General features: G+C 34.9%; 1 protein-coding gene across 2 annotated transcripts in view; it reads right to left on the minus strand.

The window, feature by feature from the left end:
• Positions 1 to 2,659: 2,659 nt before the first annotated feature.
• LOC110094874 overlaps positions 2,660 to 22,584 on the minus strand; it is a 144,091-nt gene continuing 124,166 nt past the window's right edge. For both annotated transcript variants that reach the window (XM_028698279.1, XM_028698278.1), the window contains 7 exons: positions 4,530 to 4,585; positions 4,355 to 4,448; positions 4,064 to 4,253; positions 3,806 to 3,895; positions 3,627 to 3,730; positions 3,487 to 3,549; positions 2,660 to 3,100 (listed from right to left, as the gene is read on the minus strand). In XM_028698279.1, coding sequence (XP_028554112.1) covers positions 2,993 to 3,100; positions 3,487 to 3,549; positions 3,627 to 3,730; positions 3,806 to 3,895; positions 4,064 to 4,253; positions 4,355 to 4,448; positions 4,530 to 4,585 — 705 coding nt within the window. In that variant the 3' untranslated portion in view covers positions 2,660 to 2,992. The remainder of the gene's footprint in view (positions 3,101 to 3,486; positions 3,550 to 3,626; positions 3,731 to 3,805; positions 3,896 to 4,063; positions 4,254 to 4,354; positions 4,449 to 4,529; positions 4,586 to 22,584) is intronic.

Genomic DNA, 22,584 nt, shown 5'->3' on the forward strand with positions numbered 1-22,584 from the left:
AACGTTATGAAAATTAGAAAACTTTTATTCATGCATTTTAACTCTTTACTTTTAAATTTTCAACATTGTTTCTATTAGTTCGCTAGATAAATATACCAAACTAGTAGGTGGTAGTAAATTGATTATAGGCTAGTTTTTTTTTTTGGATCGACACTCTATTCATTGCTTTATTACTTGATACAATAACATGCACTTGCGTTTTAAATAGGATTCAAATCGTAGACAAATTAAACTTCCATTAGAGAACTATGTTGTGTATGAAAGCTTAAGCATTTATGTCGTCATCTTTTATAAGAAGAAAGAATGTATTGAGTGCTGCTATAGAACCAAGTCCACCTGAAATAAACCTAACCAAATATGATAAGAATTATATGTTTATCTTTATGTTTTTTAAGGGTTTGTGACTTGTTCAATTAAATCAAAGAAGTCAGAAGTCGAATTACAAAACATAAAAATGTCAATTATAAAAACGCTACGTAGGATGCAACACTTTAGTGTTGTTGCCCTCTATTTATGGAAAATTAGCTAAGGGAGCTATAGTTTGAAAGAAGAAGTGTTGCGACCCTGATCTCTATATTTTGGGAAGGAATTTAAGATCATATGAGAGAATTATGGTGCTAGAAGCTAGCGCTGTGATGTTACGTTCTCTATCTACAGCATTTGGAATATTTAATGGGAGTGGAGTAGTGCTAGGAGAGTGGCACCGTGATGATGTGCAAATTTTGAGATTTTTTATATAAATAACCAAAAGCATTAGCTCATTATCCATTCTTCATTCCCATTTGCTAAAAATGTTGGCGAGGGACTGGAGATGAGAAAATAAGAGAAACTAAAATTTAGATGTCATGGATTTGATTCTGTTAGTATTGCAAGCTGAGAGTATTTTCCAGCACGAGGCAGTCTTTTCATATTTGATTTTAGATTTTAACTTTAATATTTTTACAAGTAGAATTGGAGTTTTATGTGATTTTATTAAATTTGATTTATTTTTCACTAAAAAATTATCGACATGTTGCAAAATAAATCATTATGATCATTCTAAACATATAAACATATATTTTCACTAGGTAGTGTCTATACATTATTTTAAGTATTTTTGTGAACATGTGACTCTTCTAGAATTGTCCAAAGTTTTTTAAATGCTTTAAAATGATGCTATAAATGTTCCGTATGAATAATTTTCAAACTTGCCACAATTGAGTATATATTTAAATTTATATTTGTTCTCTAATGAAATGTTGTACATATGACAACTTACACATTTTTATTTTCAAGTCAAATGTTGCATACATATGTTGAACATATCGATATTTACATGTGTATGGCAACTAGAGGAGGAAGGGAGGTCATTTATGTGGATGTTATATTATGTTCTATATAATATAAGTGGTGTTTTAAGAGTCTATGCACACGTGTATATGTATAAATTTTCCTCCATCTGTATGGAAAAGATGTTAGATGATCAAGTGTAGATATAAGTGAAAGTGGAGTTATAAGAGAAATTAGGCTATTATGATCAAATGGAGGTATAAGTGAAAGTGGAGATATAAGCACGTATGGGGATATGTGCTTATCATATTTCATATGTTCCATGTTAAGTTTATTAAATGGAGATATAAGTAAAAATTGAGTAAATATATATATAAACACGCGCGCACGCATGTTCAAGTTCAAAAAAGGTTCATGTTAATGTTCATGATACCCATATTAAAGTTCAATTCATGTTTATGTTTATGATATTCATATTCAAGTGCAAGTAATGTACGTGTTATCATTTTTGATGAAATTGTAATGTACAACAAGTACAAGTAAAGTTTATTTTATTGCCTTATAAGTTTTATAATGTTTAAAGCTACAACTATTTATATCTTTATTAAAGCTGCAACATTATTATTTTGGTATAGTGTTTTAAATTTTATATAATTTTTATTTGAAATATTAATAATAGACTTTTACTATTTTAAATATTAATAATTAAAATATTAATTCGAGCTAGGTCGCAAGCTCATGAGCCGAACCTCATCAAGCTCAAACTCAAGCTCGTTTAGTAAATGAGATCAACTCATGAGCTCGATAAACTCAGCTCATGAGCCTATAAATGAGTCGAGCTCGAGCCGGCTCACGATCCAACTCGGCTCACTCACACCCCTACATCGCATAACACAAGACTCAAGCCTAATACCTCTTATTTAAACAAAACTCTCAACCAACATATCAAAGATAAATGCATAAATATTCATTAATCAAAAGAATTTTATTAAAAATGTAATTTAGAGGTGCCACGATTAAAATTTTTTAAAAAATTATTAGATCATTGAATTAAATTCGTTAAAATTTTACGATAAATAACTAATTGCATGATTATTATTTGTTATCTTCAAAATTAGACATTTAAATTGTTGAAAATCAAATGATAAATTATTGATATCATCATCCATATGTTTTGGGTAGTTTTAATTGATAAACTATGCAAAATGGGGTCAAAATTAAATAAATAAATTTCCAGCAAAAAAACTGAACACTAAATATTAATAAGTACATTTAAATTTTAACATAATTAAATCTAAATATAAAAACTTACATGAAAAACATATCATGAAGTTTCTGCATCAACAAAAATAGTTAAAACCACGAAAATCAAAATTATTTCATCATGTGATTGTTACTAAAAAATATTTATTCAATTTTAAAATCATGATATTTATTCTACATGATGATCATAGGAAGCACTAAATATCCCCTCTAATTTAGATACAGATATCTGAAAAAAACTTAAAAAATTATAAATTAAAAACAAAATTACAAGTTACAATCGTTGTTGAAGCCAAAGCCATAAAGAACTACTGGCAACTAAAAAGCCCTTAGATCAAGTGCTTCCTGAGGCATTCTGCTACAGCTCATAGCAGCTGGAATTGGTACAAATTAATCACCGGAGAAGCATTTTAAATGATAATAATAATAATAATAATAATCATTTCCAATCTTCCTGTCGTCATAGTTTCCACCATTTCTTGTTCTCCATAGTCTTCACAAGTTCATTAGCTAATGAAGCGAAATTTTCAGCTCCACTTTGCAACTCTTCAGTATTTTTCTTAAGCCTCTGATAAAAGAATAATTTTATTGGGTTTGTTAATTGTAATACAACAAAGCTGTAGTTAAAATAGACAATTCTTTCCATGCGACTGATAGGAACAAGCCTAATGATTACAATACCAATAATAATGGAGGTTCATATTTGTGCAAAATTGAACTAAGATGGGGGAGAGAAGAAAACCTCCATTATATAAACAAACAGGGCTCACCAAGAATTTGTGATTGTATGAAAGACATTGGGAATTAAATGAGATATATGTTACGTTTGGGACGGCTTTCTTACTGCTTCTTAAAGCCGTTTTCTAGTACAAAAATTTTAAAAAGCGGCTTTAAGAAGCAGTAAGAAAGCCGTCCCAAACGAAGCCATGATTCAGTTAAAAGACATTGCAATACCTCTAGTTTTTCCTGTCTTTCTGCCAGTTTATCTTTTGCATGAGCTGCTGCAGCAGCAGCATCCTGGGATAAAACAAACATGAGTTTTTGAAGGCCACATATAAAACTAAAAATAAATGGAAGTTTCCAGAAAGTTTTACCCCGCCAAATTTATATTTGGTCAAGATTTCTTGAGGAGTTCTTACTCTAGGCTTCGCATCATTTTTTGCTCCATCAAATAACTTCTCTCTATCCTTATTCTCATCTGCAGCGTGAAATATTTAGGTAGACATCAAATAATGAAAGCCTAATAGCTTCTACCATGAAGTTGATAATTCACCTTTTTTCTTTTGTTTCTTTGGATCGGATGAACTGGAAACACTAGATGAACTAGATGCTACTGGTAGGCTGTCATCAATCTCAATATCATCTGCATTTAGGAAAAAAAAAATCAGAAATATGGAAAAACAAGAGGTTTATTTACTTTAATGACTCTATCTCTATTCTCCTTTGAGCAAATGTCAAGGGAGCCAAATAGATTGTAAGTGTTTGTGAGAGTGTGTGTACCAGAGGAGATGAAAAGGAGGGGAGAGTTTACCAATGCTTAGTTCAATTTCTTGGTGATCAGTTGCAACAAGTGACGGTTCTAAAAAGGGATCTTTTAAAAAATAATCCTCTATTTTACAAAAACCGGGCTTAACGGTATGATCAGAAGTGTCTGCATTGCTCTCTGCTCTACTCCCTTTTAGTCCTTTGATCAAACCAATAAGAATCCTCGGAGATGAATCCTGGAATAGCAATTGCATCAGAAGAAAACACAAACGCGTAAGAACAATGTGCAATTTCTATGCATAGAAGAAGAAAAAAGAAGTGAGGGTGCAGACTGCACCTGTTTGTTTTTCTGACTAGCATAATGTGTTAAAGCACTATCAGCAGCTGCAGCTAGAACTTTGTCGTGAAGGCAAGGCAGAGATTCTGAAATTCTGAAGTGGAGAATATCTAAGTTTTAGATACCATAAATAAATTTATATTCGTCCCGTTGTTTTAGTTCAAATATTTGGTACCTGAAGTCATTTTCGCAGGCCAAAAGGGAGACAAAAGCAACTTCACAACCATTCACCTGTAATTTAAAAATATGAAAGTTCTCCATAAGAAATTTTTTTCCTTCCAAATATCAGAAGTTAAAATGTACTTATGCGCATGTAGCCATCATGGGATTCTCCATCCAGATACCAAAAGTTAAAACTTAATGAAGGATCAATTCAAATGAGGAAAAAAATTGCAAGTGTATTAGGGGCAACTGCCTTCATCTACGCACATCCAAGCCCATCTACAAGAAGGCGCCTGCCCAAAGGTTCCTCAACTTTTCATACCGTGACCAACTAACTACTAAGTTCATCTTCTGTGAAGCGTAATTCACTCGCATTTCCTCTAGGCGATCCAAGACTCAACATAGGTAACTGATAGCCCCTAAACGCCTTTCATCTATCAAGAACACCCCTTGCTTGAAACTCGCTCGCAAACTCGCCCACTTTTATTCAGCATTATCAAGCTTCCCCACACTACGAAGCTCACCTAGTGTATACTCGACATTACTAAGCTCGGCCAAAGGCAGATCATCAAAGCTCTGCATCCCTCACAGTCCCTCCAACTAATAGGCAACACGTGTCTAGGATAGTCTATGTAGTGTTGTACTTTTTATACCTTTTTGGAATGTAGCCTTTTCTTAGCCCTTAAAATCTTATAAATTGTTGACCTGTACAAAAAAAAAAAAAAAAGAGGCCAAATCTTTTCACCTGTCCGGCTCCTGCAATCCCACGATCTCAGCACGTCGCTCGAGCGCCACGCCCACGTCGCTCGCACGATCCCGCTTGACTCGCGCTTTATTAAATACACGAGAGAGGGAAGGCTTCGGCTCTCTCGTTACGACGTCTCTGCCCCTTCGACGATTCTTCTCCCTAGACAGATCGGAGGTTACAACATTTTGAGTGGAGCCAGCAACGGGAGTCGCCCGCAGTGAAGGAAACTCTCTCCCTTTTCGTCGCATCTTCGGCTCCTCCGTGGCTGCTCGACTACGCTCCGACGGCGATGTTCCCTACCTGTCGAATCGAAGGTTACGACAGCTTGATCGGAAGCCACAAGAGGAGCTCACTTGCTGAGGAGAGAACTTTCTCCCTTTGGCGTCGCTTCTCCGGCTCCTTCGTTGCTGCCGACTTCGCCTCCCCCTCCAACGTTCTCTCCCTGTCGGATTGGAAGTTGCGGCATTTTGATCGAAGCAACAATGGGAGCTCTTGCCGTGAAGGTAACTCTCCCCTCACGCGCTCTTCCGTGGCCAAATCCCGTAAATCCCTTAAACCGAGAGGTGGAAGGGGGGATTTTATTTTTTTTAATTATTTATTTATTATAATTATTATTTACTATAATTAATTATAATTAAATTAGGTTTAATTATGTTAATTTTTTAATTAATTATAATTAACAATAATTAAATTATAATTAACATCAAGCTTTTATCCCACTACGTGGGGTCGGCTACATGAATCCTTTTTCTCCATTGTGTCCTATTAAAAGCCAAATTCTCGTTTAAATCTAATAAAGAAAGGTCATTCCTAATATTTTCTAACCAAGTCTTTTAGGTCTACCCCTACCTTTCTTAACACAAGTCAAATCTAATACCTCTACTCTCTTAACTGGGTCGTCGGAAGGCCGCCTTTTTATGTGACCAAACCATCTCAACGAATTGGGTGATCACCTAAAATACTATTCTCAACGTTCGTGTCGAGCCGGCAAACCGCTCACACACGCTTTTCTCTAGCGTGGTGAGATGGGAACCCGGTGCAGCGCCTATGGCAAGACTGGGATATTCATAAGTACCCACTTGCGGGAAAATAAATGCTTTTCTTGCAACGTGTACCAAAGACCCATACACGCTTTTCTTAGCGTGATGGGGGATCAAAAAAATACACGGCTGCGGTGTCCTCATGAGAGGACAGCTACCGTACACGCTTTTTTCTAGCAAAGCGGGAGGCCCAATTTTTTCGTAGTTTTCCCCTAAACAGGGGAGACGCCGGGAGGCTGCCGAAATTTCGGGTGAATGTACGATCACACTCGGACCTGATTTGCACTCAAAAAAACAAAGAACCTGGACTCAAATGAGAATGAACAGTAGACTTGTGGACCTTGGAACATAATTTGAACTTGATTGAACCATATACAAGGGACCTCAATTTCAAATGAACTAAATGTAATAGAGCTCAAACTTAAATGAACTTGAACTCAAATAGATTTGAAAAAATATAAGACTTGTAGTTTGGACATGAATTTGAACTAAAGAAGCGTGAACTCAATTCAAACTTGGAAGGACTACAAGGGACTTTGATTTGGACTTGAACAATAGAATAAAGAGCTTGAACTCAAATGAGCTGCATAAGAAGATTCATGAACCTAAACTTGAATCAAGTGAGGAAGAACTTGCAAACTTTTGAACAATAGAGAACTTGCACTTCAGATGATAATGAAGACGACTCATTTTGGACTTGATCTTAGGCTCAAGTCAGAACTGGACTTTGAATTAATGATCTAAATCTTAACCTAAAGTCTAAATATTTGGAAGCGAAAGTCATAAATCATAAAATAATTTCACCAAGAGATAAGTAAATGAATGAAGACTAAGTCTTCAAGAGATATATAAGCAAGGAATTATGAGGTGGAATTATCTCGAATCGTTCAAGCAAATCAATTTATATGCAAACAATCATGCCTATTTGCTACAAACATAAGATCCAAATGCAGTTGAACATATTGAGCCTTGCAAATAATGGGGCCTATACTAAATGAAACTTCAATGTGGATTAGTGATGGCGTGCATTATGATGATAAGTTGAAATAAATAGGCATTGCAAACCATGGAAGAATCATAATTGAGTGATTGCAACATTTATGTTAATCGTGCTAGCAAATGTATCAATCTCTTATGAACTGTTGTAGGAGACCCATCATCTACACTAAATGCTACCTACGAGAAAATGTAGATGAACAGTCGCAAATGCAAAAGCCTACGATTGGTTATAGAAGACTTATATGTAAAGAGAGCTGACCATGAATAAAGGGATCATGTCTACAACAAATGCAACTCTCCATACGAACAAAAGCAGGAGACTAGTTAGTGCACTACGATCCACCTACAGAAAATAACGAGTGGCGCACGACAGCCTACCTGTACGAAGCAGCGAATAACTTTATTCAGAAGCCGCTACGCCACGCCACCGGATCCGCAACATTCATGCAAGCGGACAGAAGGCGTTTACAAATATTTCAAGAATGACCCCTACACATGCACCGTAGCTTGTATACACGTAGGTATACTAAAGGGAAAAATATAATCTTAACCAGCATGGGCCCCGGCGAGCGTGTCATTGATACACACGTGAAGTCTAGGGAAGCTGCGCGGGTTATTAAATTTGAACCCGATCCTCCTAAGCAGATGAAAAGGAGTAGACAGGGTATAATTATAAAATGCCCCCAAACACCCGCATGGGCCCTGACGAGCGTGTTATTGGTACACACGTGACGCCTAGAGATGCTGCGCGGGTCGATATTCAAGTTCAAACCCGATCCTTTTATACGGATCTATAGGAGTCGACAGGGTTCGAACCTTTCAACAAATACACGGTTGTAACAACCAGTGTATTTGTTTTAATAATTCATATTAGGCCATCTAGGCCTACAATCAAAAGAATTCACTAAACAAAAAGCACGAAGCCTATGAAACCCGATCCTCCTAAGCATGTAAATAGGAGTAGACAAGGTTCAAACCATCGGATAAATATGCGGTCACGAAGTCGACCGGAATGTTTATCTTATACATTCATATTAGGCCTTTAAGACCTTCAACAAAAAAATTCATGAAAAAGGCACAAAGCCTACAAGAAACCCGATCCTCGATCAACAGCTTGGTCGAGTTGACAAGGTTCAATCAAATAAGGAGAAATGACCCCGAACACCCAGATGATGGCCGCGTTGAATGCTAATCTAAACCGGAGGGGTTCACAAACATTTTCAAATGTCTCACAAATATCTAAATGCCTATCAAAATCCAAAACTCCACAAAAATACCAAAATCCAAAAATCCAAAATATTTAAAATTGAAAATCAATCATCAAACACTTAAAGCAAAATCCATCCACCCTCCGTAAAAGTTTGCCAAGGTGGACAAATTTAAATATAACTTCAGCTCACAAAGAGCCAAATGCCTAGTCGAAAATATCACTGGATCCATTCTCAAATAATCTCCTGCGGAGAGTGGATGGATTTTGCTTTAAGCGTTGGGATGGATAGTTTCATTTTTAAATATTTTTGGAATTTTGGGATTTTTCTAGAGTTTTGGATTTTTGGATTTTTATGGGTATTTTGGGTGGAGCTTTGGAAGTGTTTGAAATGAACTTTAGATATTTGGGAGACATTTAAAAACATATCTGGGAACCCCTCCGGTTGAGATCTGCATTCAACACGGCCATCATCGGGGTGTGGGATCATTTTCATTTGTAGATATTTTCATTTCAAGGATGAACCTTGTCAACTCTGTTGAACTGTCAACAGAGGATCGGGTTTCGTAAGCTTTGAGCCTTTATTAGTGAATCCTTTTGATTTTAGGCTTTGAAGGCCTAATATGAATATATTGAAACAAATATTCTGGTCGTCACGGCCACATATTTATTTGATGGTTCGAACCCTGTCGACTTCTATTGACTCGTATAGAAGGATCAGGTTTGATCTTGAATTCACTTATTGACCTGCGCAGCTTCCCTAGACGTCACGTGTATCAATAACACGCTCGTCGGGGCCCATGCGGGTATTTGGGGCATTTTGTAATTAAATCGTGTCTACTCCTTTTTACCGGTTTAGGAGGATCGGGTTCAAATTCAATAACCCGCGCAGCATCCCTAGACGTCATGTGTGTACCAATAACACGCTCGCCGGGGCCCATGCGGGTTCTTGATTGCTTTTACCCCTTTTGGTGTACCTATGTGTATACAAGCTACGGTGCACGTGCGGGAGTATTTTTGGAATATTTGTAGACGCCTTCTGTCCGCTTGCATAGATGTTGCGAGTTCGGCGGCGTGGCATAGCAGCTTCTAAATTGAGTTGTTCGCTACTTCGTATAGGTAGATTGTCGTGCATTATGGTTGCTTTCTGCAGGTGGGTTGTAGTGCACTAACTAATCTCCTGCCTTGGGTTGTAGAAGCTCATAGGAACTTGTATTCTTTATGCATTTCGCTGTGATTTTAGTCTTTACAATACAACCACTACTGCTGGAGGTAGATGTATTCATCCTTAGACCGAAGTTGACTACAGGATACTACATTTACTGTAATCTCTATGTATCTACATAGGGTGGCATGTTATACATACATCTGTGTCAGTAGAGAGATTTGTATGCATTACAGATCTTTTGGTGCTTCTTATAGAATATCGATATAACCATTGCATGGATATCCTTGCATCTATCGCATGTTGCATTCGTGCTTTTGCTTTCAGATAGCATGTAGTGCGTATGATGGGATCCCTATAATCTTGTAGATATTTGGACTTTGCTACATGTCATCTGCTCTCGCTGATGGGGAGCCAGTACACTTGATTGATGTTGGACAATTGTCGGAGGCTATCATATTTACCATGTGTTATCTTTCAATGAATTTACATGCAAGTTGATATTGACTAGACAGGGATCATCACATTTATAGCTTATATGTTGTTGTCACTCACGAATATATCACTGCACTGATCATAGATATATCATTGAATCCCTTTGAAATTCCTTCATTTGTCTAGTGTAACTGCTTACAAGTGTTGATATCTGCTATGACTCTTACACTTGTTCGTAGATAAAGAGTCTTTTGTGACGATCATATGCATCACAAATATATTATTCTGGCTTGTAGATAGTACACTGTAACTTTTGACCATTGCTTGCATATGAATTATAATTGACATGGGGTAATTCATTATAAGGCATCAATACAGTTGCTTGTATTTTGACTTGCATTGACTATGGGAGAGCCACAGTTAGTTGTATGTCACTTGTATTTACTCGTATCATCGCTTTCATCACTCTCCTTGCATATGTTTGTAAGATGATGGATAATGCTATTACAAGTCCTCAATTTTCACCTTTGGGATGATTGCTTATATTATGATTTCTTTCTTTTATAGACTGATTGACTTGGGAAATCATCCAAACTTATTCCCTTGGGTTTTCATTGTTCAAAGCTTACAATTGCCCAAGTGCTCCAATTATATGTCACAAGTGTGTAACATAGGTTTCTTCAACATGAGTCTCACATTTATTTCTTGATATGCATTTGACTGATCAAAGTTATAAATGTATTTAATGATTTTGAAGTTCAATTCCTTGTTGATCATTCAGATGTCCATGTCATTCTGCACTATATTTAGGTCCAGTATCTAAGTACATATTTGAATCTAATTTAAATTCAATTTGGCGTGCAGATTCAAGTCTTCGTTGGTCAAAACAAAAGTCCTCATTTTTGCTCAAAATTAAAGATCTTCATACCATTTTCAAGTTCATAAGTTCTTCTTACTTGGTTCAAACCAAGTTCAAATGCATGTCCATAAGTCATCTGTTGTTCTTGTAGAGTTCAAATGGCTCTTTTGAATCACATGAGATTCAAAGTCAAGTCTTATTATAGTTCAAGTTATAAGTCCACATCAAAGTCCCATGCGTTCAATCCAGTTCACTTGAATGTTCAAATTGTTCGAGTCAATTCCTTTGCTGCCTTTTGAGTTCAAGATCATGTTCTAACTCAAATCTTCATTATAGTTCATTTGAAAGTTCAAGAATGAGTTCAAATCCTTGTTGAAGTTCAAATGAGAGTCCAAGTTATGTGCTCTTTGAATTCAATCAATTTCTTTTATATTATTCAAGTTCATTTTAAGTAGATTGAATCAAGTCCACAAGTCCAAATTTGTCTTCAAGTCCTTGTCTATATTTCAGACAAAAATTCGACAGCCTCCCGGCGTCTCCCCCGTTTAGGGGAAAAAACAAGAGGCCGCCTACCCGCCACGTCAATAAAGACGTGCAAGGTTGGTGTTTGTGAGACACCGCGGCTTGTATTTTTGTTTTTTTCTCCCACCACACACAATAAAGGTGTGCATGAGGTTTTAAAAAGCATTTTTTTGAAAAAGGGCAGTTTTGCTTTCCCCCCGCTTAGGGGTACTTATAAGTTACTCCGCCTCGCCGTACGTGCCGCACCGGGGTCCCATCCCACCATGCGCAATAAAGGCGTGCATGGGGCGGTTCTCCGGCTTGCCACGAACATTGAAGTTGGGTTTTTGAGTTTAGAAAATTTCATACCTTCGTGGGGTTGTCGTAGTTGATACGTGGATCGAGGGGTCACTCGCCTACCTCGTCGTAGGTGTCGCACCGGGGTCCCATCCCACCACGCGCACTAAAGGCGTGCTTGGGGCGGTCTACCGTTCCGACACGAACGCCGAGGAAGGAGAGGGAAGGGGGGATTATTATATCATTTATGATTAATTATTAATAATAGTAACTAATTAGAATTAATTATAACTATATTTAATTAATTATAATTAATACATAATTAATTAAAGATTAATTATAATTAAATCATAATTAAACTAAATTAATTATGATTAGATTATAATTAAACGAACGCCGAGGAAGGAGAGGGAAGGGGGGATTATTATATCATTTATGATTAATTATTAATAATAGTAATTAATTAGAATTAATTATAACTATATTTAATTAATTATAATTAATACGTAATTAATTAAAGATTAATTATAATTAAATCATAATTAAACTAAATTAATTATGATTAGATTATAATTAATTATAATTAACAATTATTAATTATAATTAAAACTAGTTAATTATGGTTAATTAAGATTAATTAACAATTAATCATATTAAAATAATTAAACATAATTAAATTTAATTAATTATGTTTAATTAATAACTAATAACAATTAATTATAATTATCAATAATTACTCATAATTATAAGTTATAATTAAAACTAATTAATTATCATTGTAAATAATTAATTATAATTTAGATAAATAATAATAATAATAATAATAATAAAAAAGAAAATCACCACCCCTTTGGCATTTCACGGGATTTGGCCAAAGAAGAGCACGGTAGGGAGAAAGTTACCTTAAGAGCCAGTGAGCTCTTGCTCTTGCTTCCGGCTTAAAATGTCGTAACTTCCGATTAACAGGAAGGGAAAGTCGGAGCGAAGTCGGACAGGGGAGGCGGGTAAGGGCTCGGCAGAGAGCAAGAGGTGAGGGGATCGGTCGGCTTGAAGGAGTTGGCTTGTGGAGATCGGGCAAGAGGGAGGTCGGGCTACAGGTAAGAGCTTTCTCTCTCTCTCTCTCTCTCTCTCTCTCTCTCTCTCTCTCTCTCTCTCTCTCTCGCATGATTTTGATTTGAGCTTTCTTCTCCCTTTTGTTCCTTTTGTTCCTTTTGTTATTATTCAGAGGTCAACATCTTTATAATTTCAAATTGCCAAATTTAAAAGCATCATAGATGATTACCAAGTATGTCCAGATTTTCATTAGATCTATCATGAACATACTACGCATGAACCTCCCTTTATTACCCTCACTAATGACTATTCCATCCATTAAGGGTATCTATAGAAATGGAAACAGTTTTGCATTCCAAGGACTTCCTTTCGAATATTCCTCATCATTGAGTTGCACTCTGGAGGCATTGTAGGACATTTTGGGAAGATGAAAACTATTTAGCAAATGAGATGTTGAAAGGGTTGTGACTCAGTGTTACACTTGTGAAAAGGCCAAAAACAACTAAACAACCTTCTAGATGATACAATACTTGTTCTGTTTAGGCCCTAGGAAGATATTGCCATAGATTTTGTATTAGGCTTACCTAGGACAACTAGAGAACATGATAGTATTTTTGTATTGGTTGATTGATTCTCTAAAATGACACATTTACTACCTTGCTCAAAATCTAATGATGCCTCACACGTATCTAATATATTCTCCAAAGACATTGTTAGACTTCATGGACTTCCATCCATAATTTTTCTGATCGAGATGTCAATTTTGTATCTTACTTTTGGAAAATATTATAAAAACTCATGAGCACTCACTTAAGTTTTTCTCGGCTTTTCACTGACAAACTGACGACTAGACCGAGGTAGTTAGTAGAACCTTAAGAAACCTTCTTAGGAATTAAATAGGTAGAAGCCTAAGAAATTGGGATTGATATTTACCTACTATCAAATTTTCCTACAACAGTTTAGTTTCTAGGACTACTAGCAAAACACCTTTTATGATAGTTTATAGTTTTAATCCTAGGAAATCAATTGATCTTGCAAGCATTCCCGCTCATTCATTTTCTAATTCGTATTTAAATTTGCCAAAGATTTTCAAAGCCTTCATGAAAATGTTAAACAACAGTTGGAAGCATAGAATACAACATATGTGGAAACTAGAAATAAAAATAATTTTTTTTGGGAATTTAATGTAGTGATTCTCTGTTAATTTAAATCTTCCCTAAGAGTTATCTATCCACTACATTTAAAAAATTTCAATCTATGTCATGTGGGCCATTTGAGATTATTAGGAAATTTTGCTTATAGACATGTCTATTAGCCTTATTTTCAATGTGAATGATTTAATATCTTATGAAGGAGTTAGCCAACGTCCAAAATTGCAGGATACTTCTCTTTTCGATGAAAAAGATCACTTTTTGCAGGGACCAATCCAACAATCCTTTGAGGTGGATCACATCATTACTTATGAGGAGAGTGAGATAGGAGATCACAGAGTCTTAGTAAGGTAAAAGGATAAGCCATCAACTGATGATACTTGGCTTATGATGGAGACATTCAGAAACTTACACCTGACTTGGCAAAAGATGATCTAGATTTTAACTCGCGGGAGAAGAGTTCTTTACAACCTAGGAGAACTGATGTGGCACATAAGGATGGCCCCATCACTAGATCAAGATCCAAAAGGAGGCCCTATTACTAGAGTCAAATCCATTTGAAGAATTGAAGCCATGAAAATAATTTCGATGTTTAGTTTTATGTAGTGTATGAATTTGTGTATGTATTAATATAATTTGTGTGAATTGTTGAGTTATACAAACGATGTCTTGTTAATGCTCAAAGTCGAGTAATATAGAGTCAAACTAGGATGCTGTAGTACTAATCTTTAGTCAAAAAAATGGTCAAATGTCATGTGGAAAGATGAGGGGCCCGGCCATATGAGAAAAGGAAGTAGTTAGGATGGTAGTTTTGAGTGGTCACAAGTCAAAATTCAACACCATCTAATCCCTCCTTGTATTTGAATTTGAAAAGAGAAGTTATGGGATATTTATGGAGGGAAGTTTAAGTATTAAAACTCATTAATTTTTAAGTTAATGGATGATTTGTTGAGTTTTCATTTCCTTGTTTTAATTCCATGCAAAATTTGTAGGCTAGGTGACAAACGTATCAAGAACTTGGGTTAGTTCTTGTGCTTTCCTACTTTGGAGAGTAGGAGACCAGATTTGTAATTTTATGTAATTTTTTGTTTAGTTTTATGTGATTGTGGATTTCGTATTGCTCCTTGTAATCTTCCTTTCTTATTTCTTTCTTTCCCTCAATTAATATCAAGTTCAAATAGTTGGGTGAATTCAGAAAACTTTTGGACCAATTCTGAAAGAACATGAAATTGGCGGATCAATTGTAAATGAAATTTTACGTTTTGGTGTTGATTTGTTCATCTTTTATCTCACAATTATAATCTAAAAATATATCTATTATTTATTTACAAATTGTAGAGTTAATTGATGCCCCATATCCGTCCTCTATTACTTTTTTATTTATAATTTATGATTTGTGGATTATTGACCATAAAACCTTGTGTAAACTCCATCAAATATCCCCAATTCCAAATCAAACCTTCCATTTGTCTTTAACATAACCCATTTAAATCATCAAACTTCATTGAGAATTCTAAAAATTCCAAGCATTTTCCTAAAGTTGGTTGGCTCTGGACAGATCTAACCCTTTATGTTCTAAAACCCATAACTCCATAAATCCTACACCAAACATCACCAAACTCACCAAAACTTATTTAGATATTCTTAGCTTTCTATAAAGACCTTGTTTGCCCTAATTGGAATATTATATATAAGTTACATAAGTTGCAAATTAAGTATTACATTATGGGCAAAAACCTGAGAGTGTGTTAGAATCTTCCTCATTCATCCACTCCACTTCAAATAAAATGCCACTAGTCAAATTAGAGTCTCCTGACCTTTGAGAGAGATTAAGTCCTCATGATAATTTATTAATGATCTTGATCCATCTCAACACACACACACACCAATAAGGATCCTATTATTCAATACGTCCTCTCCTCGCAAGTCCTCACATATTTTAAAGAAGATCCTAATTGAACTTAATCTGAATATGCCATCCTTCAAGGTAAACCAAAACTCATATTTTCTAATGAAGAGAGATCTCCCAATTGGCTTCTCATTTCTCATTCTCCATTGTTGGAGAGTTTTTCTAAGGTCGTTGCGAAATGGAGGTTATTAGAAGGTTCATGGTCAATTTGAGATTTCATAGAGATTATTCAATTTGACTTATAGATTCTCATCACATTCTTATTAAATTATACATAAAACTTGATAATTCAAGGTTCTTCTCAAGGAGGACATGCTATATAAATGGGTTCCATAAGCAGATGCTTAAGTGGTCAACTTACTTTGATTCCTCCAATGAACCTCTTGTTACAACAATTTATGTTGCTTTTCTTTGAATTTGAACTCACTATTTTAACAAATCCACTATGTTATCTCTTGGCACAATCTTTGGCAAATAGCTTCAAGTTTATGCTTCTACTACTAAGCTATCCAAATTATTAGTGGCTAGGCCGATTGAAATGAAGGTTATATCCCTTGTAGAAGAAGATTTTGATTGGCTCCACTAATCATAACTATTAGCATAAGGTAGAAATTGAAGACCTTCCTTTTTATTGGCCGTATTCCAAAAAGTGTGGCCATTAGCTTTCTAGATATTTCAAGCTGTGCTCATAATAGTGCCCATTTCTTAACAAGGATTGTGGGAACCACTAAATTGACATTAACCACTCTTCTAATGTAATAGTTGCAATTCCAACTTCTATTGATATGGTTTGTGCTCAAAATGTTGAAGCGACTCAAGATCCTAAATTGGATTCAAAGATCTCTTTGGATGTTTTCCCATTAGCGGTGCATGACACTCCTCCCCACTATCATAATCTAACTGTGGTAATTGGTCCTCATGATCATACAATTATTAGGGATTTCGGTGATCTAGATTCTCAATATGTTTCCTCTAATCTTGGTATTTCTAGCATAGAAACTCAATTGGACAAAAGGGGTAAAAATAAAAAGAAAATAAAGTAAAAGTCCAAAATAATCCCCCGACTATTAGTAAATACCCAATTTAGTCCCATACTTTCATAATGCCTCAATTTAATCCCACGACTATTAGAAAATATCTCAATTTGATCTCAAGGCCAAAACTAACAGCTAAAATTAACCCTAATAGTTGAATTTGAGGGAATCTTGAGTATTCTAATGTATGTGGGATTATATTACTATTTTTTTACATTTTGTAATTTATTATATTAAAATAAAAATAAAAAATAAAATGAAAGTTAACAATGTTTATTAATAACTCACTCTTGTTATTTAGTTAGTTAACATCCATTTAGATTTTTTTCTTTATTTAATTCTAATAAATAAGATAAATATAAAAAATAATATAATATCACATACACCATAATACTCAAAATGCCCTTACATTTAATTGTTTGGATTAATTTTAACAGTTATTTTTTATCTTGGGACCAAATTGGAGCATTTTCTAGTAGTCAGTGAAATAAATTGGGTCATCATAAAAATCAGGGATTAATTGAACATTTATTAATAGTCGTGGACTATTTTGAGCTTTTACTCAAAGAAAATATATTCTCACCCTCCAACATTTATCAAACATCCAAGTAAAATGCTTTAAATGATGACCTCTAGGGATTTCTTCCAATCAATCAAATTAGCACTTTCTTTATTGATATTTAGTTGACCTTTCTGGTGTATTTTGTTTTTGCATTTTCATGCAACAAATTTGCTGCAAATGTTTGATTTTAAAATCTTTTCATTGACTTAAAAAATTAAAGAAAACATTTTCTAAAGTCGAGTCAATAAAAATTTTCAACTAGAAAAAGATATTTAAAATTGGAACTAAAACTTAAAAAGAACAAACCCACTCTTGGTGAGTATGCAAGAAAATTTGGTATCCTAAGTAAAATTTGATTAGTATAGGTCTCACAGCCATTTTAATTATTTTGAGATGAGTGCAATATAACCTTTAATTGATTACTCGAGTATTGCAATCATTTAGTAGTTAACTTCTTTAGGAGTCCACCATTAGAAATATCAAGCCTCAATCTATGTGTCCACCATTAGTTAACTTCTTTAGGAGTCCACTATTAATACTAGCACAGTGTCTCTCTCATGTTAAATTCAACAAAACCTCTTATGTGAAACAACACAGATTTACACTCTATATAATTAATAGTCATTTTTTTGTTGAATTACCTCATGAAGATCATGCTTACTTTGTGCAAATGATGATAATTTGACTAGTCCTACATGATATATGGATCTTGACTAGGCGTACAAGTTTGAGGGGTGCATAACCAACACAATGAGGATATGATGTGTCAGTTAACACATTCATGGAACTATAATAAAAAAAATCAACTGTAGGCAAAATAACGTCGCAATTAATAATGTAATCACTGATCAAACATCTAAGATTGCCTAAGCTCATAATTACTAACTCAATCCAACAATAAGATTATGGATGATAACCCGTGGATAAGATGAGTTTGATGTATAGCTTATTCCAAAGTCTTCTAGAGATAGCTGATATAATATACACCTCGATCCAATACGAACATTTTCAATAATCCATGCAATCTCACCACTTCATCAAAAGATAGAATTCTATGTCACATGTATCTGAAATCTTGGAGCATCGAATAAAGTGCGCCATCTTGAAAAAATGGTACATGACTACAAGAATGAAGTCATACTTTCGTAACAGCAAGGAAAATCCTAAAATAAAAACCATGCTCACATGCACCCATATTTGAAGAAGGATAGGAAGTGGGGGTTCAAGGCCAGCCAGTATTTTGTTTGTTGCCCCTCTTTACCATTTGGTAAGTACAACCTTGAGCAATAATATGAGCAACATCTCAATTTGACAAAGCTAATAGATTTAATGTTTAAACAAGGAGATAATCTTCTTATCACGCAAAGAAATGTCCATTCTTTCCTCCAAAATGCAATTCCTAGATGAAAAGATCATGAAGGATTCAAGAATACAAAGATGAAATCCATTGGTATATGTAACATCTCGCACCTAGTAGTCAATGTTAAGCATAGGGTCCTTTTTTTCATTGACTCATAGATTAACCAAAATATAAACAAATGGGATAGTCAGATATCAACTTGTTGAATACAACAACCATTGTATGCATGGTACGTAAAGGTAGGATATCTTACTATACACATCAACCATTTTATTCTCAACACCAACCAACCTTATGTTTTAGGAAAAAGGTGTACTCTTTAAGAAATTATACTTAATGTATCAAGAAAATAGTTTATTTTGGCATTTAGCATTTAGACATATAAAAGCCTCATTATTCAAGCAGATCATGGACTTGAGAAATAATAATGATAATCTCAGAGCGCTTACACAACAACATCAAGCTTTTTTCCCACTACGTGGGGTCGGCTACATGAATCGTTTTTCTCCATTGTCTTATGTTAAAAGTTAAATTCTCATTTAAATTTAATAAAGAAAGATCATTTCTAATATTTTCTAACCATGTCTTTTTAGGTCGACCTCTACCTTTCTTAACATAAGTCAAATCCAATACCTCTACTTTCCTAACCGAGTCATCGAAAGCTGCCATTTTATGTGACCAAACCATCTAAGACGACTCTCTCTAATCTCATCTTCCACTGGCGCTACTCCAACATTTTCGTATATATGCTAATTTAGTATCCTATCTCTAAGGGTAAAGCTACTCATCCACCTAAGCATCCTCATCTCTCAACACTTAACTTAGCATTATGCTTCTATTTTAATGGCCAACATTCGGCACCATAGAGCATTACAGGTCTCACCACCATCTTATAGAATTTTTCCTTAAGTTTGAGGGGGGCTTTTCTATCACAAAACAAGCCCGATGCATTCCTCCTCTTCAACCATCCAACTTAAATTCTGCTGAATATCCCCATCTATTTCACCATCACTCTGAATAATAGATCAAATATATTGAAAACGTGTACTCTTATAAATGACTTGATCGCTCAAAGTCACAATCCCCTCACTAGGTCTATTAATACTAAAATTACACTACATATATTCAGTTTTAGATCTACTCAAGCGAAAACCATTAGACTCTAAAGGATCACCTCCATAATTCAAGTTTACCATCAAATCCCTCTCTAGTCTTATCAACAAGAACAATATCATCAGCAAAAAGCATACACCAAGGTACATCCTCTTGCAAATGTCTAATGAGAACATCCATGACTAAAGAAAAAGGATATGGGCTTAAGCCTGATCCTTGATGTAATCCAACCGAAATAGGAAAATACTTGTTCAAACCACCATCACATAAAATACAAATTCCTTGTAAGGGAATCTTGATGTGTCGCTCAACATATTGCTGAAGTAAGCAAATTAGATGTTCCTCCAGTTTAAGGACATTGCCACCGTTAACGCAAGTAAAGAACTCCTAGAAAATTGAAATGCATCACCAATTTATGTCCATCCACATGATGGTACAACACAATGCATGATAACTAAGCAAGACCCATCCAATAACTCCTCGATTCCACCAAAATCCTTCCAAGGGTCAGTCACAGTACACCTAATTTTCTCCTTGATCATAAGACTGATCAAGATCATGACTGATCTAAGGATATATGAAGGGGCACGTGCCTATGGTATAGAACGAGGTGAAGCCATCATAATGGCCCATAAGTTGATTGTCCGTAGGGGTGGTCGATAAGGTACATCATCCAGATCAAGGTAATCATAATAATTGTCCAAATGTTCATCTTGACTTTCTTGAATCGTAAGAGAGGGAGGGGAGGACGTGGAGAGTTTGGTTTGGACGATGAATTTTATCATTATCCTCATTGGGTGCTGACAATGACGTATTAACTTTGAGTTAAAGCCTAGAAAGCCCATTTTTAAGGTGCTCAAAAGATCTGACTCCTAATCGAAGAAGGGTCATTTCCTCTTGTTTTTTGTGAATAGATGAGGATGGCATCATGCCTATAGTCCATGGAGCAACCAACTACCTTCATATGAATGACCGCTATAAGTTGTCATTAGGAGAGCAAACTAGCAAAGGGTTACGAACAACAAATGTAGACCTAAGGATAACAATTAACAACAAGGACAACAAATTAGAATTAGATTTATGGGTGCAAGCTTGATAAGCATAGGAGTTGGCAATTAGGTCAATTAAAAAAAAACTTAAATAATCAAAACAAGTATACAGGAATTTTAATTTCAACAAGGTGAATGCAAGCTTATTCCTTTAAAAAGATGCAAATGTAATGAAAGTTTAAACAAACTAGTAGCAAAGTAAAGAACCTAATTAAGAATTAATCAATGGAAACTAATTTGATTTTGATAAGCACTAACCAAAAGTTAAGAACACAACAAAACCTAAACGATAAGTTCCAATGCAAGAAATGCAAATGGAGAAAACAACTATATCAAATTAAATATTTTTTAGGAACCAAAGAAAAGAACAACATAAAATAAAATGCATGATGATATGAAAACTCTATTTTAAAATGTTGAAATGAAATCTTCACCATTCCTTTCAATTGAAACCAACTAAATGTATGAATAGCTAGTAGTTAAAGATTCACAAAAGGCTATAAATTTAACACTATAAATTTAACAACAGTTATATATTTTGTATTTTGTGAAATCAATGGTGACAAACTAAGAGAAGAAAGAATGATGATACTATTCGAGTAGCTTATGGTGGAGACTCAACCAACTGAGAATAAGTAAAAATGATGTTGAGGATAAACTACATGAGCAATCACTCGCCTAGAATATCACCTTCCTTCCACCATATTCCTCCAAGGGAGCACACTCACAATCAAATTTTTCTCACTTGAAGATGGAAGGGCACAAAGAAAATTTAACTCAACCAATATTTCATCCATTGAACCATCAGCATATGAACCCATACATGGGTATTTATCATAAAAGAAAATATCAAGGCAGGGGGATGACTAAATAAAGGTTTTGAGAAAGAAACGAGAAATAATTGTGGTGGGGTATTTGAAGAGGAACATGTAGGTTCCAGGAAGGCACTTAAGGCTCACTTAACTACTTTATGTTTTCTGGTGCGAAGGAATTAGCGGCATTTATGAGCAAGGGGAATGAGAGCTAGCAGTCGGATAAGAAGAAGAAGTTAGATTTGCTTAGATATTGTGACACATACAAAGTTCACATCATATATGAAATCTTCACAATACAAAACTCACTCACAATAAAATGCAATGTAGAGATCTTTGAAATAAAATCCTAATAACTATAATGGTAGTGATGATGATAATACTCGATATCACCTTAAGACAACTTGCATCAAATTCGAATTTAGGCTATCCTTTCATAAACATTCCAGCGATGCACAATATAAAGAACAAATTGCCCCCTCTTGTTATTTTCCTTGAACTAATATCATGCATCATTAGCCCAATAAGCAAAAAGCAGTTATCTTTTGCGACACTCATTAACAGGCACATTCGGTGCTTCCTTCTTACTTGAGACAAACTGCATTACCATCCATTACATGAAGTTAGCAAAATAAAAAAGTGCAATTTACATTTCTTACATCAAAGTTTGGAAAGTCAGTCTGTTTTGCAAGTGTTGGCTCAAGAAAAATGGCACGAATGCACGAATCCCGCTTTGTAGCCGTAGGATTCCACTTCCCTTAAGTCAGATTGAAA

This window comes from Dendrobium catenatum, unplaced genomic scaffold (genome assembly GCF_001605985.2).
Source record: "Dendrobium catenatum unplaced genomic scaffold, ASM160598v2 fragScaff_scaffold_1061, whole genome shotgun sequence".
Lineage (NCBI taxonomy): Eukaryota > Viridiplantae > Streptophyta > Magnoliopsida > Asparagales > Orchidaceae > Dendrobium > Dendrobium catenatum.